Raw genomic sequence first — 18682 nt, forward strand, 5'->3', positions numbered from 1 at the left:
CCAATCGGTGAAGTGGTCTAGACCTGCCATACTTTGGACTTGCCTTTTGAATTGGGGTCAGAGAGAAGTCACGAGAGCCAGCCTACCAGTCACATAAAAAAGTTGACCCCTTTGCCCTAAAACATGCATCAAAAGGTGGAATCCCAGACCAGTATTGTAATTGTTGGACCGACTCTACTACCATAATAACTATTATCACCACCAGTACTACTAGTATACTAGACTACTACTAGAATCATCAGCACTAGTTAGTGGTTCTGGTTTCATTGGTGGTTGTAGAGTCAAAAATGACATCCCTTCTCCTCCAACTCCATTTCACATGGGTCCCCTGAAGATAATAACTTTGAAAGACAATTAGGGCCCCTATTCACCCCACCAGAAGACTAATATATATGTTCACACACATATGTATAGATTTATAAATGTACACACGTATATCTGGTAGTGGGATCTTGTCCACCTAACAAAATACGAACACATGAATACAATAAACCCATTCGGTCCGCTATTAAAATACGCACACTAACCTATTCCTGCCGTCGCCTTCACGAGACCTTCACTCCAACCCCTCTCTCTCTCTCTCTCTCTCAATTTTTGCATGAGTCTCACTGGCTCCTTGGATAAAGGGATTCTCTTTTTGACCTTAAATCATGTGTTATATTATATATACATATTTTATCTATACGTATATATAGAGACAGTTGTGTGTATAGATATTAGATACTATAATATATATATTGAGAGGGAGGGGGCCTTTGTTTAGGTAACAAGTACACGCAAAGAAACAAGGGCGCAATGCCCGTAATTTAATCCGTTATCAACGACTTTCTATTCACACAAACGTAGTCCCATAAAAGAAGGATAGAGATTCTTATATGGGCACGTTATCAGTTCACACTCATCGCCCCACCCTTACAAATCATTTATCACACAACTCTTTTGTTTCTCTCTCTTTCTCTACAATCTAATACGACTACTTTGTACACCAACAATGTTTAATAGTCCTCCTCCTCCTACTCCTCCAGACCCACCTCACCGGAGCTCAAACCCGCTGCCCCGTCTCATTCATAGCGCGCTCTCGTACGACGGCAACGTCATGCTCGCCGCTCTCATCTCACTACTACTCGTAATTCTGTTCGTTTTGTTACTTCACATATATGCCAAATGGTTCTTGGCTCAAGCTCGTCACCGGAGGACAAGGTCGGTGTCCGTGTCTGGTGTCTTTGGTGCTCCGGCTCGCTTCCATCACTTCCATACCTTCACGCTCAATACCACCACTCTTTCTAGCTCTCCCAAGAAGGGTCTACAGCCGTCGGTCATTTCTTCATTGCCGCTGTTCGTTTACAAGTCCGGTGACCACAAACACGGATTGGAGTGTGTCATTTGTCTAAGCGTTTTCGAGGATGAAGAAATGGGTAAGAAGCTACCCAAGTGTAGCCACGCGTTCCACGTCGACTGTATCGATATGTGGCTGCATTCTCATTCGAATTGTCCCATTTGTAGAGCTCCGGTGGTGGCGGCGCGTGAGATGGGTAAAACTGATTCAATAGCAAATGATAACGGGATTTTGAGGGAGGAGCAAACAGCGGGAATGGCGAGTACCGAGTCCGGTTTGGTTAATGGGGAGTCGGCATTGGAGATCGTAGTTGAGGTTCCGAATAGTGAGAATGAGAATTTGGGAATGAATGATTCATTATCAGTGACTTCAACATCGTCGTCTTTGTCATCTCAAGCTTCGTCTTTGGGTGGTTCACTTAGAATGATGATGAGCCGGAATAGATCTGAACGTAAGGTTCATCCATCATCCAATGTCAATGGCTCATCATAGGCTAGAGAGAGAGAGATGAGAGAGAGAGAGAGAGAGAGAGAGGAGACCGCTGCATTTTTTATGATTATGTTTCAATTTGTAGTACCACTTGTACAGATCTGCTGTGAGTATTAATTTTCTCTTTAAATACTCATTGAACTTCCTCAAATTTCATTATGCCAAATTCGCATCAGGGAATTCGAATTATAAATCCATCGTTTAGTTCCAATTTTAAGTTAATTTTACTTCAGATACATCATTAGTATAGTCTCATTAGTGACTACCCTCTAATTAGGAATTAGAATTATGAATCGGTCATTTTAGTTTCAATTTTAAATTAATTTTACTTCAATTCCAATTCTAAAGCGTTGATTTCATGCTTAGACTTTTTTCTTTTAGTTGACTAGGGCAGTTTTACCGCCATTTTGATTACACTTTCCCCTTTCGGACCGATGGCATCTATAAGGCTGGCCAAGGGAATCGAATACACCTTATAAGTTTAATTCCTAATGCTTTATGTAACGAAACGGGAAGACCTAGGACGTAGAAGATCAACACGTAAATAATTTGGTAGAACGGAATGGAAAGACCTAGGATGTAGAAGATCACCCCGTAAATAATTTGGTAGATTTGAAATAATGGCATTGCCCTATTCGTTCTTGTTATTTATATCTTTTTGTTTTCATAATCATTCAATGTAGGCTTGATGTTCCAACATTCTTGTAACCACAGCTACTATTATATAAATCAAGACTGTTCATTCATTTCAACCATCTAGCATCCTCCAGACCTTGAAAAACATGATCTCAAATCTCACCGTTATGATCTCAGTCAGTATATTGTTAATTTTCTTCTCTTTATTCGTTCTATTTATTATATTTGATAATATCCCAAGTTTGGGATTTGATCAAATGTTCAAATTTTTTTTTTCTTATTTTTTAAAATATATTTTATAAAAAAATTATAAGGTTCATCCCCATGGTAGGGATGTTGAAATTTGGAACTCGAATGGGAGGGAGTGAAAAGCAATAGATTTGAACAGCAATTAATTCATTGCATTAAAGTTTACCACTCATTAAATGGGCTTCCACATAATTGATTTTTGACTGGGAGTGGAGGGTCTATGAGCAATTAATTGGTGGGGTCACAATTAGTGATAAAGACAACACTTTTGTACAACCCCTTCTTTTTATCCTGACAACCTTGTAGCCTTGTGCACCAAAAATGTTGGTGACATGACATATTACCAGTATGTGTGACAAACATAGTCAAACACATCCCAAAACAAATCACCAAAATCGTGCACTAGGTAAGTGTAATCGGTCTGATCCGACTTAAGTGCGATTGGTCGGACTTACGTAATAAAAGAAAGATTCAACCAAGTAATAGTATTGTGAGTCACCATTTTTAAATTAGGATATTTTTAAAAAAAAAAATAGAGGGAGTAATTCTTTACAAATCAAAATGTCTCATTTTCATTATGGTGGTATTTTTTCATTTAGGAATGTAGTTCAGAGTTTGATGAATGATTTGTGAGTAACGATTTTTTAAACATGACATCTAATTTAAAACAGAGGTTGTATTAATACCAGAACATGTACATTCATACTTTTTCATTGTCTCTTTTGAAGTTTTTCATGTGTAACTATCTATCAGGTATTGGTCGAAATATTCGATGCTTGCACTCGTTACATGACACCCTCTCGTTTTTGGTGTTCACCCTGCCAAATCTCACTCTCTACCAGTCAACTCACTTCTTCTCCACAGGACCACACATACTCTCAATAATGCGTTAGTATGAATTACAATTCTGTAATGCTCAAAACTTAATGTTACATGAAGGCTAAGACATTTCTTAAACGAAATTTTCATAAAATAGAAATCAAATAATATACGACCCACAATTCCTACCACCAACAACATGTTATTCCACTTCATAATTCAGATAAGAAAAGCTTGAATTTTACTACACTCTGATAAATGGCATCTCAGATATACGTACACCAATGAGTTTCACATTTTAGAATAAAGCTGGAGTCCATTATCAATTTTGTTTTTAAAATTTTCACAAGTTAAAAATACATTGTGACTAGGCATGGGACTCACCAATCGTGATGGGCCCCCTACAAAATTTTACTTTTTTATCCCTTTCGTTTCAAATTAAATAATTTTTCTTTATTTTTCACTGTCCCAAAATGGATGGACCAATTAAAAAGTCAAAATTTTAAAACTTATAAAAACAAAATCATCATATCTTTCATGCGACATAGAATTCAGAGTTGAGGCTGCAGCACCATAGGGCATTCGACAAGCGTTAAACGAAAGCATTGGAAAATATGCATAAAGTATGTTTACAGTGCATATTATACTTCTCAAGTACAAAAAATATTTTTAAAATTTTAATTTGGTACAAATAGGTTCCTCTGACAAATTTAAATTCTAAGTTGACTAAATTACCCTTATTGAACTATTTTATAAAATTATTTAAAAATAAATAATTTTATAAAATGATCGAAAAAATTACTATTGGAGGATGTCCCCCTCGTGCAAAAAATACCCCATAAAGTTTCAATATGGAGCAAATAGATTCTTCCGATAAATTTAAACCCTAAGTTTACTAAATTACCCTTACTAAATCATTTTATAAAATATATAAAAATAAATAATTTTATAAAATGACCGAAAATGACACTATTTGAAGACACCGGCAATGGACAAGTAAAAATAAAAATATAAAAGAAAAGTATAAAATAAAAGTAAAAAAAAAAAATAGAAAATAAAAAAAAAATAAAGTGCAAACTAAGGAAAATAAATTTTTTACAAACTCTGAAAACTAGTGCACACTAATATTAGAATTTTTTTTTTTATTTAACAGTGTTGGTACGAAAAAAAAATAAAATAAAGAAAAAAAAATTAGTAAAAAAGAGTAAACTGAAATCTCAAAAAAATTCAAATCCTTATTCTACAAATTCTCAAACTTAAAAAAATAAAAAAATAAAAAAATGTTTAAACATATATATAGAGAAAAAAGTTTCAAATATATATATAATATGGTCAATATATATATATATATATATATATAATGGTCAAAATATATATATATAGTAGGAAATACTAATAATGGTCGAAATATCACATATGTATGAAAATGCAGAACCATTTCACATTTTTTATCCCTTTCATAAACAAACTCAATGCGTGTATTTTACCATTACGCAGAAATATAATTGAGAAAAAAGTTTCAAAAAAAAAGTTTCAAATTTATGTCTATTTTTGCACAATGTGAAAAGATTAGGGATATTTTTTGTACATTTTTTAAATAAGGGTAAAAGTGTTACGCGGGGTATACTTTAAGAGTGTTTTCTCCTCCACACACACACACACACACACACACACACACACACACACATATATATATATATATATATATATATATAAGATGATGAAGAAGAAAATTAATATCAATTTTCTCTTGTGAATACTCATTGAACTCCTCAATTTTCATCATGCCAAATTCACAATATAATATGAATCGATCATTTAAGTTCTGGTTTTAAGTTATTCTTACTTCAATTTCAATTTCAATTTCAATTCTAAAACGTTAATGATAGAGAATAGTTGGCTGAAAATTTTGGAATCTATTTAAATCGTCAAAAGGTCAAAACAGACAGGTTGGTACAAATTTTTTCTAATGATTTTAACAAATTCGTTTCGGACCTGGCTCAAAAATGGATCCGTTTTTGACTAATCCGTTTATGGTCAAATTAGATTCTTTCCCAATCAAAAATAAATTCCTCAAAATTATTCAAAAAAAACTGAATCAGTCCGTCGATTTGAATTAATATCTCCCATTAGTGGCTACTCTCTAATTTGGAATTATGAATGGGTCATTTTAATTTCAAATTTAAGTTTCGACAATTGCTTGTTGAGTGGGAGGGTGGGGCTCATTTCTGTGACCAATTAATTGATTTGAGATGGACGTAACACTTTTGTACAACCTTCCAATTATATCCTGACAATGTCCAAGACTTGTGTACCAAAATGTTGAGTACATGAGCTATTAATATTATTTGTGACAGGGATAGTCAAACAAGCACCGCAATGGTAACATGTTCTTCAACATCATTATTCTGAGAAGACCTGCTTGAATTTCACTACACTCTCTTTAATGGCATCTCATATACTACATGTATACATGCACCTATGAGTTGCACAAATCAGGCAACAAAGAGAGTACGTAAAATCCACCGATTACGGTCGACCTCACAAGTCATTTGTGTCTAATTGCAATGTTCAAATTTCGTTGCTCCGCACAAATATACTTTTTCATAAAATTATGATACAGCATTGAAATTAGACGTACCCAACAATTTTATGTGAACGAGAGAGAGTATTATTGTATAATAAAAATGACCTCTTTAATTAATAAGAGAATAATAAAAAGAAATGGCCATTATATTTAGGCCTAAAAAATTGGGCTTTCAAGCCTCATGACAACCTGTGTAAGCTGGGTTGATATGTGTAAGTCGGGTTGATATGTGTAAGTCGGGTTTATTCTGTTTGGGCCAAATTGAGAGTAGGGTTCTAAATCCCACTAGTGTTTAGGCATTCTCGGGTACCATTAGCAAAGCCCGAAACTCAATTTCCTGTGTGTCATTTTAGAAAATGATATTTATTCAGCCCTTTGAATAGCATATCGTCTAATCAAAATTCAAACAAAAAAAATCAATAAAACATATTTATTTGTGCAAGTTATGATTCGCCAAAATCATATAGCACTGAACCACGTTAAAAAAAATTCTCTATTTATAAAATGCATTGTAATGGGATCCCACCATAATGATACGTATGCAATTCATTTGAAGAAATTATTACATGTTTCTAGAATTATTGGTTTCAGGTTATTCATAAAGAGATATGTAAGTAAATGTGTCAGCTTTATATTATTGTCAATTAGTATTTTACTTACATGTCATTTCATAATTGATCAGAACCAATAATCTTATAATCATATAATAATTTCTCATTCATTTGACGGAAGTCTTTGACCGTTCTAACATGGTCTAATAACAAGAAAAAAAATTGCTTTCATGGCGAATTCAGCTTAAGATGATACCCATGGTTGTTTCGGGTCCCACCTATTGCGGAAGGATCCATAACACTTCTATTATTATAAGCATTATGGTTGGAGTTGTCTCTAACTGTGATATCCTCTCCTAAGTGTTTGAACCGAAATGAAGAATCCACTCTATCAATTAAAATAAAATAATATGAATTTGACATTAGGCGATTCAAAACATGGAGAGCAATTCTGCTCTCCACTTCAATTTAAAAATCGGACTTTGATCCTCTAAATTAAATATTTTTTAAGTTATTATAAGTTGAACTCGCTATAAATTGACACATGACATTTAAAATCTATCTATTGTTAGTGTTAAACCACGTCAATTAATTTAAAGAAGGTTTGAAAACTGACACCTTTTTGAGATAAAGAAAATTTACCAAAGTTTAAAAACTGCACCATTTTGAATTAAGAAAAATTCACCATACTCTAACATGTTTAACATCATTATCTCTCTCTCATCTTTCCCAAAAAAAGATCCTCCCTCTCTCTCCTCTTTATTCCTATCTTAAACAAGTCTTCATGGTCTCTGTTTTTTTTTTTAACCTGACCGACGTTCTCTCTCATCTTTTCTATTTATAGGGTTTTTGGTTTTATTTTCCTAACTCCATTAATATCTATATATATATATTCTTTTTCAATCATTATTATTGCCTGTAAAAATTGCATGTCTTGCAATTACATTTTCGTCCATCTTATTTACATGGCAAAAAACATTCATTTTTAGTGTGAATTATTCCCCCAATGGTGGGAATGAGCAAGAGGAGAGAGAGGGAGGATTTTTTTTGCGACGTTAAACGTAGTTAGAGTATGTGAATTTTTTTTAATTCAAAATGGTGTAATTTTCAAATTTTCTTTAAATTAGTTAATATGATTTAACATCAAATATCACGTGTCAATCGGTTGCGAAATCAACTTAGGATAACTTAAAATGATTCAAATCCTTAAAAATCATTATTTACCTTGAAATGGTTTTAACCATAGATGAGTACAAGTTTCATTTAAGTTGGAATAGTATTTAACAAATTTGAACTCAGCTAAAAAGTAATTATTGTAAAGATGGTCTACGCAATCTCCTTAGACATGATCATCCTTCCCCTCATAATTGTGTGAAATTCCACATATGTCCACTTTTTGTTATGAGAAATGTGAACCTAAAGATCATCTCATTTTCTCAAGATCTTCTCTTTAGTTTAAACCTTTCCATCCACTCAGTGAATTGGACAGTGAGATTACACAACAAATACTAATATTAACCACTAAAACTAGATTAAAAATAAACATGGAGAGAAAGAGTACATGTTATATATGTAAAACCGTTCTTGATTAAGGTTACTTAATTATGAATCGAAAACAACGAATTCGTAACTGAAAATTGTCTCCCCTACAATATTATATATATGTAACAAAAAACCGTATAAAATAGAAATGAAAAAGGGTAGTTCTTCAGTGAAATAGTTAAGTTAACCAAAATAATTAAAGACACAAAATAATTAATTAAAATGAGATTTTTGTTACCTTAATTTACATTATTTTTTTAAACATAATTCAAAGATTGCTTGGTTGATCACTAATGGAAGAGTGAACATGAGGAGAAGCTCTACAAAGAGGACAAGTAGAGTGAGTGCTTAGCCACCTATCAACACACACAGAATGATAAGCATGTTGACATACAGGCAACACCTTAACAATCTCTTCATCTCGAAACATATCAAGACATATCGAGCACTCTGTAAATTCAACAACAACACTGTTTGACACGTCCGAATTAGCGGCCGACGACCGGTGCACGAAAATGGGCAGGCGGTTGATGGCGGCGGCATCAATCCCCGGTGACCAAGCTGCAGGCACTACCGCATGCGGCGTGGAGCTCACATTTGAGGCCGTGACACCGGAGACAAGGCCGTGGTGAAACATGAAATGGATGTATATGTATAATAAGGTGATGATGAGGAGGACGGAGATGAAAATGACTACAATGAGGAGGGTTTGGCCGTTGAGATGGAAGGTGTAGTTGAGCTCAGTTGTTTGCCAGTTAAATGATTCGAAACCTTGGGTGGCCATGAGAGAGATTTGGAGGATGTGTTGTGTGTGTTTGTGTGTGTTTGGAGTAGACTTGGGGTGTGTTAGAAAAATGGTGAGATTTTGAAATGGGAAGTGATGGGGAAGAGTATGGGCATGTCATACTAGTAATTGCACACATATGTAGGGTTTAGGTTTGTTAGTTATTAGCTTGCATTGGTTACCATTTCTTTATTGAAGCCAACTGCAATGTCAGTGATCTTCACTTGTCTAGCTCTCTTCGTCAATCTGAATTGAAGGAATTAATAGGGTGTAGTCATATACTCAAAAGCCTACCCTGCCATTTTTACTTTGGTGGAATGATGGTATATGTATAGCAAATGATGTCGTTACTTGTTTGGTAGGATAAAAAAAATTGGATTATGAATCTGCAACAATCACTTTATGCGAAATGATGTTATAATTTTATTTAGAGTCTCGAGAGACGAACAATAAACTCGATTCGACTCTCACAAAACACAAAAGAAAATACATGAGTTTAAATGATAAGTACAGTTTACGGGTGATTACACATATTCAAGGTTTATGTTACAATAATAAATTCAACTGGTGGGTGATTGGAAGGGTTCTTCATTTTTAAAAAAACAAACAAAATGTTGCCGTAGATTGAAAATTTTGATTTTAAGTCTCCAAATAATCTCCTTATGCAAAATAATATTATAAATTTGTTTAGTGTCTCCTTTACCTAAGTTTGTGTAAGGTTGATTGAACACATGAGAACACGTACAACTCTCATAATCCCCATCATAGGAAAGTACTATTAAATTATTAATGATTTTGTGATCATATCCATTGATACTTCTTTAATGATTTACCTATATTTTTCTAAATTACTACATATTCGTTCGGCAGTACACATGCATGTATATTTACCCAAAAAAAAAAAAAAAAATGACATTAGACATGCTTATATCTCTGCGTTCATTTTGGTAAATTCTAGTTTTGACTAGGAAAACTACACTTCTCTTTTTTAAAAATTAAAAAAATTAATTAATTAAACAGAACAAAAGATAAAGAGGAAGAATTATTACATAATACCGTAATTTTCAACCTAACATCTAAATAATTGCGTAAAAAATATGTACATTTTATTCAACTTTTTATTTACGTACCCAATAAGGATTAGCCAGGATATCTGACAACGTGACCATGACCATAAGAAGTTCATTACAAAATCTTGAATTTAGCACTTCAAACACAACCTTTCCCATCGCTCTAATCTAAGCCTTATATACATATGATTTGCAGTTGTAAAACCAAAATGATGAAATGTCAAAGGCCACCATCTAACGTACTAGTTCGATCTTTTCTTTTCAAAATTATGCACCAGTCAACTTTTAATTCCACTATTTTTTGTTTCTTCGATCAGTCCGCTTTGTATGTTCACGTGGTACTATAAAGTTATTGATTAATCTTACACATCAACTAATACAAACAAAACAATCACATGTGACTTTTTTAAAACTTGCCAAGCACATGTCCTGATTTACTCATGTCAGATTTCATCCACAAACCAATTTGTAATATGCTCTCTCTCTCTCTCTCTCTCTATCTCTGATCTATATATATATATATATATATATATATATACTGATTTATACACATTTGCATCCCATAAATTTATTTTTCTAACCCTCTTTGCTATGCAATGTACATAGATATACGACTTATTATATGTTTTTTCAATATTCTTGTTGTCCGAATCCAGTATTCTTTCTTTTCAAACCAAATAAAGGTAAGGATGATAGTGATGTCGATACATAAAATTGGTTAGCATCCTTAATAAATAGTTCATTATAATTGAGAACTCACATTTAGCCTATATTATAAAATAAAACAAAACCGAATACAATAATTTAGCTTATATTGTATATAAGTGGCTATTCTTACATTTAAAACCGAATCAAATGCACACAAAAATAAAATAAAAACTAAAAAAATATGTGTACTGAATGGAATATACTCCTAGATATTTTATTATATTTATTTCCAACTACACTAAAGTTAGCTTGGATCACAATAACTACACTTAGCCCATCTGCTTTGACATGATCGTGAGCTCATATAAAAGAAATTACTCAACCCAATGATGGTTAGCCCATATAAAGTAAGGTCCAAAGCGAAAATTACTCAAGCAAAGACTTAGCCCAAGTGAGCCCATATTAAAAGACGGCCCAAAACGAAGATTACTTAGGAACAATGGTCCCGGCGGGGCTCGAACCCGCGACCTTCGGCTCATAAGACCAACGCTCTAACCAACTGAGCTACGGGACCATTCGTTTTTCTTTGCATGCACAATTTTATACAAATATTAAACTCATAATCATCACATATAGAACTTAAGGAACAATAATAATAGTAGACATGAGTTGAAACTTGTGAAGAGGCACTAAAATACTGAAAAGGAGATTGGACAACAAATGTAACATTTGACGTTATTTACATGAATTTTAGTAAAAGTTTTATGCAGACTATATCATTACCTAAGCGATGCTCACAAGGCTTAGGAGATTATTAAAGTTGGGATTACTTTAGTTGGTGTGAATTGTGAGAGGTTTGTTTAGTTTTGCATTTATCCTCTTTAATTATGAGAGGAATGATTGTTCCGTTGTGTTTTGGATTTGTGCCTATTCTTTCATATTATAATGGGTTAGTCTTGCCATGTTGCCCGAGTTCGATGGGTTGATTTTAATGAATCATATGGTAATTTTATTTTTACCTAAAGGGGAATAAATAATACTTCTTCTATTTTAAAATAAGCATCGTGTTTTTTTTTTGTCTGTCTCAAAATAAGTGTCCACTTTTCTTTTTCAAACAATATATCTCACATCTTTTTATATGTCCTTTAAATTTAAAATTTCAAATTTGAATATTCAAAACTTAAAAAGAAAAGTTAGTAACTTTTCAACAAGACAATGCATGTCTCACATGTCCCTTTAAAAATTACTACTCCCCATAAGTGACACTTAAATTGAGACAAAAAAAATATTAACCTTTAGATAATCTAAGATTATCAACTGGGAGGCAACACTTTAAAAAGTATGTTTTGTAACCTTCCAATAATATATTAGTACCAAAATATGGAAGTGCATTGACCGGGCACGGATCTACTATGGGCTCATTTGCCCTCATTGAAAAAAAAAAATTTATTGCATTTTACACCTTTAAATTTATACTTTTTTGTATTTTTGTCTGTAATTTCTTCTTTTTCTTTTTTATTTATTTATAAATTTGCCTCTATATGAATTTCTAGATCCGTCCTTGGTATTGACCTAGGTCACTCAAGTAAATCAAAGTATATTTTATTACAATCTATAGTTCATAAATCTCTCATGATTCAGAATGAATTTACTTTAGCAACTGGTAAGAAAAATTACTCATGGCGCCTTAAGTAATTTTGTACTTATCGATAATATGTTCAGTGTGTTCGACACACCAATACATTTGGTTGTGAATCCTCCATTCAAAAGACTGAGGTAAGCCACACCGCTTTGTGTCTCCACCAAGTAAAAATCAGTGCTACACTAATGAATTAGAATGTTCAATTCTTTAACATTCATACTTACGAATACTAATAATTTATATCTCTTATGCGCAACCACATCGTGTGTTGGATCATTCCAAGATTAAGTTATCGTAACATTAATGCATGTCTTAAATATATTTCTTTTATGTTTCATATGATTGTAATAATAAAAAAAGGAAATAAAATTAAAAAATATATATAGTTTTCTAAAAATAATTTTATAATTTATAATTTCTTAAAATCTATTTTATGAGTGATAAACCAAACATGCCTCAAAATTTTAATTTATTTTAAAAAATGCTAAATATAAATATATATATATATAGGAAGGAAAATTCTAAAAACAGAATTAAAAAGAAGGAGACATAATAATTGCCCAGGGGCTGTGAAAACAACTTTGATGGGCTCCTCCAAGTGCTAAATCCTAACCTTGTAGTTGGATTCCCCTTCCAAAGTATCCCAATCTACACAATCTGTTATGTCGAGGCTTTGTGACGACAACCCTTTACTATTTCGAGTCTTATCTCTCTCTCTCTCTCTACCTACTTTCCAAGTAGAAACCATCCAACGGCAAACTCTACTGGTCAGTTGAAAAGTCACTGTCCACCATCACTTTCATTGGTTTCAAAGCTCCTTTTCCTTCTTGTTGTTAGTCTTTAACCAAACCCTCCTCACATTACACACACCTCTCACCTATCTAGCTATCCCAAGTCTCTACCAACAACTTCACACCTTTTCCCAATTTTTTTTTTTTTTTTTTTTTTTTTCTTTCCTTTCCTTTTGATTCCATTTTAGGATTTATCAGTTCATTTGGGTTTGGTGAGTATGAAAAGATTATCAAGAACTAAAAAAAAATGTGATGGTGTGGAGAAAAAAGGGTACACCTACAATTGGAAGGTCACTATTGATTGGGAGATGAGGCCCGGGGGAATGCTTGTTCAAAAGAGAGATGTTGCTTCTGGTACCGAACCTGCTGCTACTAATTCTGATACCATGATCAAGATCAAGGTCTCTCATGCCTCTTATCAACATCATATCACTGTCCCTGATCAATCCACTTTTGGTATTTCCTAATTTTTCTCTCTGCTGTATGATTTTATTTTTTATTTAGTCTCTTTACTAGAATACGTACTGATGCACATTTGCTAGTTTTGTATGTTTTTATGTTATCCTTCTGCCTCTTTTCACTTTTGTTTGTGGGATTAGATGCAGGGTATTGCCTCTCAAGCTAGTTTGGTATTTTATATCATTTTAATGAGCTGTGTATAAATTAAAGTCATAATTAATTGAAACAGTTGACAACTTTTAGGGCATTTGATGGGGATTTTAGTCCATCAAGGAAGTCTTTTTCCCTATAAATAAAAAACTAATCGAGTGTTCTTTATGAGACAGATCAGTTTAAGATCACTTGCAACTTTTACATCCATCACTGATTTTTTTTTTTTTTTTTTTTTTTTTTTTTTTTTTTTTTTTTTTTTTGTGCATTGATGTGTACTTGTTTTAACAGAAGGTCATTTGGACATCAAATGAAAATGAGATCCTTCTGTCTTGAATTTCTTTCTGAGGTAGGATTTGGAGCTGCAAGCCCATTCTTTAAGATGTTGTCTTTGCAAGTGATTCCAATCACTAACCAAAAAGATGATTAAAACATTGTGATGCCATAACGGTCAACTATTGAAACCCAGAGAGTTGTCCAGATTACTTTATCAAGGCTATAATCATATCAAGGGCTGAACAGTGAAAAATACAAATCGAGTAGAACTCAAATTTCAATACTGTAAAAATGCTGGTGTTTCGAATGGGGTCAAGTCCATGGTAAAATTAAATGTGTTCCATGCTTATTTGAATCATTTGTTCAGTTTTCTTTAATAACATTGGTTATTCTTGTAGGGGTTTCTTTGAATTTAAACTAATTTAGGTGCTAGTTTTTATAGTATTTTGCATTCTACGTTCCAAAAAAATTGATGCAAAATATATGTTTCTGGTCTAATGGAAGGGGATCTGAAAAAGGTTCTTGCCCATGAAACTGGACTGGAACCTAAGGCGCAAAGACTATTGTTTAGAGGGAAAGAGAAGGGTGATGAGGAATGTTTGCATATGGTTGGTGTAAAAGACATGTCAAAGTTGATTCTGTTGGAGGACCCTGCTAGCAAAGAAAGGAAGCTTAAGGAGATGAATAGAAATCAAAGTGTATTGAAAGCTTATGAAGCTGTTGCCACAGTTAGTGCAGAAGTTGATAAACTCCGGGACAAGGTCAGGATTGCTTCACAATAATGAACCATTTCATGTGGCACCATGGAAACCTTATTAGTTGTTATTTATGTCTTAGGTTGTCGCATTGGATACAACTGTGCATAATTGCACCAAGGTTGCGGACAGGGAATTTGCCGTCTTGACAGAGTTGCTCATGGTGCAGTTGCTTAAATTGGATACCATTGAGGCTGATGGAGAAGCAAAAGTGCAGAGGCGTGTCGAGGTTAGTAGTTCTTGCTGCTCTTATAACAATAAGAAACCAATGACCAACTGATGGCTTGTTGATTCCACTAATCCATGCAAGCGGTATGTTTTCGTGCACATAAAACAATCAAATGCTACAATATAATGTATAGTGTAGCTATGAGATTGCAGCTTTGAACATTTATGTCCTCTAGGGAGATGATATTTTTGAGAATTTTCCTGGTACAAAATCTTAGGGCTTAAAGTATGAATTGTGCTTTTCATGTGAAGAATTTCCCAAAATATAGGCATCTGCCTCTTAAGGCCATTAACTCAAAATAATATTTAGTACTTAGAGTTGACATGTGTCTAAGTAATTATTATTTATTCTCAAAATATGTATAAGTATATATGTATTTATGTGTGTATTTATACATATTTCACACCTTAAGGTTTACATCTCACATAATTTGAGGTGCTAGAGCCATCATTTCTGCTTTTCCCTTCTAAAACATACATCATCTGAGGTTAATATGTTCCTCACATTTCAGCTTCAAGATTTTAGGTTCTTCAGTATTAATTCAATGGGGTATTTTGGCGAGGTCATCATCTTTAGACTTTATGTACAGCCAACAGTTTGTTGCATCCGGAATGTGTCTTATAGAAGTTCCATTTCCTAGACATGTTGTCAAGAAGGGGATCTGTATATCTTGTGACATATTTTCCTATGTAAAAATGGAACCAAACTCTTTGGTTTTGGCCTAAGATATGTGGACATGGACATGGGTGTTGCCTTTTTGACATGGATGGTTTGTCAGGCTATATATGTATATATTAATTTCTTATACAGAATGTATGTATTTGTATAGTTTCTAGTTTGTGTATAAGTGGATGAACCGTACATAATAATATAATGAGGAAGGTAAAAACTACAGAATAGGTTTTGTAATTATAAAGCTAATAGTCAATGCTTTCAGCAAAGGCAAGCAGAGGGTCTTACTTGTTCATCTGTGCATTTTTGAAGTATATAAACACTATGATTAGTGTTGAAACTAGTTTCAGGCATGGATGCTGTGTCGACAAGTGCCCAACTAACTAATTGCTGACAGTGGAGTCTCCTACATGTCACAATCTGTGGCATTTCAACAATTGCCTAGTGAAATCGCTGTCCTCCTACATAAGTTCATAAGTTGGAAATTGTTCATATTTGGCAGGACAAATCATACTTACACATGGAACGAGTTGGAAGCTCCATTTTTCAGTTTCAAAACCGTCAAGAAGGGGCTTTCTCTTATTCTCTTGTGGAAATTGTATCTCAAATTCCTAGGTTAATTAGTTTTCTATTTTAGAGTTTTATTTTGTTTGGTCTCTAGTTCTGTTTACCTTTTTCAGCGTCAATAGACGATTTGGCTTCTTCAAGCTGTATCATTTAGGTTAATTAGTTTGTTAGTCATCCCAAAATTTGGCTACTGAAATCCTGCACATTCAAGATTCAGAAATTGTAGATAGTTGGTTCAAAAGATTGTTCTGCTATTCTGTTTTACTTATCAGAAAAAAGGAAAAAGAAAAAGATACTTTGCCACTATCACATTCTTATTTATACCCATATATTTATAGTAGTTTCATTCTTTATCTTCCTGTCAAAAGAACTGCAGTAGATACAGGATGAATGAATTGCACTTCTTGAATATTTTTGTGTTCTTGACAAATCTGATCTAGTTACTTATATTTGGTTATTTGTTACCTGATATCACTGCATGTACTAGTTTTAGTTCACCGTTGCTTGTTATCATTAGATTGTGCTCCTACAAGCATGTTCGAGACAAATGCTTTCCCCCTTCTCAAGACAGATTCCCCTATGTAACCCCTGAAGGCTGAAACCAGTGACTGAAACCTTTTTTTTTTTTTTTTGGTTGAATTGTGAAATTACTTAAGTGGAAAATCACGAGAATATTAATTTGGGAGGCATTGATTAAGTTGTATAATGGAAGTGTGAATATCCTCTAATATGTTACAAACTTACAACAGCTTAGGCGTTATGATAATTTAATGGTCAGGTACTTGTAAGTGTTGTCTGTACTGCTAACTATTTTGAAGAGTCGTCGTTACTTTTGTAGTTATAGAAAATTATAACCATCTGTTTAAAATTCCTTGAAGCATGTTTACTTACGAGTCATTATACCGCTTGAGTTGCCACAAATGCTTGCATTCAGAAGAAGCTTCACATGAAATTTCTAGTAATTAATTGTGACTGTCGAATATTTATATGAAAGTGAAGATTGAAACATTGTACTCTAATTGTTCCTGCACAGGTTCGACGCATCCAGAGTTTTCTTGATGCAATTGACAATTTAAAGGCAAGAAATTCTAATCCTTTTAGGAATAGCAGCAATCCTGTGTCAGTGGCAACCAAATGGGAGAAATTTGATTTGGGATTCGGAAGCCTCAGTGCTCCAAGCCCAATAGGATGATCTTCCACAAAAATCACTCAGGACTGGGAAATGTTCGAGTAGCTGAAGGTTTGTCCCTTTGTTTGAGTTGTATAAAGAGTATCTGTAATGTTATATGATTCGAATCCTGTTTTGTGCAGTCTTGTATTTCTGATTTCTGAGGTGCTACTTGGTGAAAACTGGAATGAGAGAGTGGCTTACATGAATGTATAGAATGTTACAGTTAATTTAAAATAACAACAGTTTTTTGTACACATGATTTTGTCAATATATTGAACAGTGAAACAAGTAGCAATGGTTTTTGATAATCCTCTTCATGGCAGTGACCTTGTCAAACACATTCCAAAGCAAGACTTGTCTCGGGACTTTGCATTCTTTTTTTCTTTTTTTTTAGGTAACCGGGGTATCCAGGGTTTTGCCCCGACTAAATCCCCGGGACACCGTGCAAAGCGCCCCCTTCACACGGATCGGATAAAGCTCGGGCTTTCACCTGCAAGAATGACCCCTAAGGAATCGTTTGCACTAAGGGGGATCAAATCTTAGGACTGCATTCTTGTGGCAACACCTCCTTCAGTCTGAACTTCATTATATAAGCAATACTTGATTAATGATTGTAGCATTCTTTCCCGGTACACCATTTTGCTCACCATGGTATTATACTGTCGATTGCTGACCATGGTATTATACTGTCGATGATGGAGATGGAGTTTCGCCGTTCATGAATGACACACTTCGGATCAGAGTTTCACTGTCCACAGAGTTTTCGGAAGCATTTTTAGGTTTAAGATCCTGATTTCTTCTGTCAGGTCTCCTGTGTCTTCCTAATACCAACTCCGATACAAGTCATTGCTTGATAGTTAATAATCAGTGGTCATTCTTTTGTGAGTGTACATGATTATTCAGAACTGGATTAATAATACAAGGATATATAATCCCTGAAAAATTAATTCTATAGTCTGAAGGAAGATGAGTGCTGTAATTGGTTTTTATTGGACTAGATTAGTCTATCTTTTTTAGAAGAAAAAAGTTATGACGAGAGTACTTTCCGGTGAACTTGTGCCGAAATTGTGTGTCGTTACATTCACGACCAATGAATAGCGACATGAGCCCAATGCTACATTGTATTTGACTTACTCTTTATTGAATACCCTTCTCTCATATTCCACAAAAGAGGGTGAGATACTAGAGGTCATAACGATTTTTTAAGGCCGAAATGGACCTATTGGTGCTTCAGTAATTAATCCCTTGAGTGAAGTAAA

At 33.8% G+C, this 18682-nt stretch overlaps 3 protein-coding genes and 1 non-coding gene across 5 annotated transcripts; 2 read left to right on the forward strand and 2 right to left on the reverse strand.

Moving 5' to 3' along the window:
* Positions 1-685: 685 nt before the first annotated feature.
* On the forward strand, positions 686-2018 carry LOC132307214 (RING-H2 finger protein ATL63). The gene has a single exon (XM_059804911.1). It carries the CDS (start codon positions 992-994, stop codon positions 1826-1828), a length of 837 nt encoding a protein of 278 aa, XP_059660894.1. The 5' UTR covers positions 686-991; the 3' UTR covers positions 1829-2018.
* Positions 2019-8477: 6459 nt separating this feature from the next.
* On the reverse strand, positions 8478-8993 carry LOC132309572 (RING-H2 finger protein ATL66-like). The gene has a single exon (XM_059807867.1). It carries the CDS (start codon positions 8991-8993, stop codon positions 8478-8480), a length of 516 nt encoding a protein of 171 aa, XP_059663850.1.
* Positions 8994-11211: 2218 nt separating this feature from the next.
* Positions 11212-11285, reverse strand: TRNAI-UAU (transfer RNA isoleucine (anticodon UAU)). The gene has a single exon. It is a non-coding gene; the product is annotated as a tRNA-Ile (tRNA).
* Positions 11286-12989: 1704 nt separating this feature from the next.
* Positions 12990-17945, forward strand: LOC132307215 (BAG family molecular chaperone regulator 4-like). 2 transcript variants are annotated; one of them, XM_059804913.1, is made up of 5 exons: positions 12990-13600; positions 14534-14790; positions 14867-15013; positions 17286-17492; positions 17564-17945. In XM_059804913.1, exons 1-4 carry the CDS (start codon positions 13363-13365, stop codon positions 17442-17444), a joined length of 801 nt encoding a protein of 266 aa, XP_059660896.1. In that variant the 5' UTR covers positions 12990-13362; the 3' UTR covers positions 17445-17492; positions 17564-17945. The 2 variants fall into 2 exon arrangements, with proteins under 2 accessions (XP_059660896.1, XP_059660895.1); XM_059804912.1 differs by having other exon boundaries at positions 17286-17942.
* Positions 17946-18682: the final 737 nt, after the last annotated feature.

Source organism: Cornus florida, unplaced genomic scaffold, assembly GCF_030987335.1.
Source record: "Cornus florida cultivar Cherokee Brave unplaced genomic scaffold, ASM3098733v1 CherokeeBrave_3.0.0_Hap2_Chr05, whole genome shotgun sequence".
In the NCBI taxonomy this organism is placed as follows: Eukaryota; Viridiplantae; Streptophyta; class Magnoliopsida; order Cornales; family Cornaceae; genus Cornus; species Cornus florida.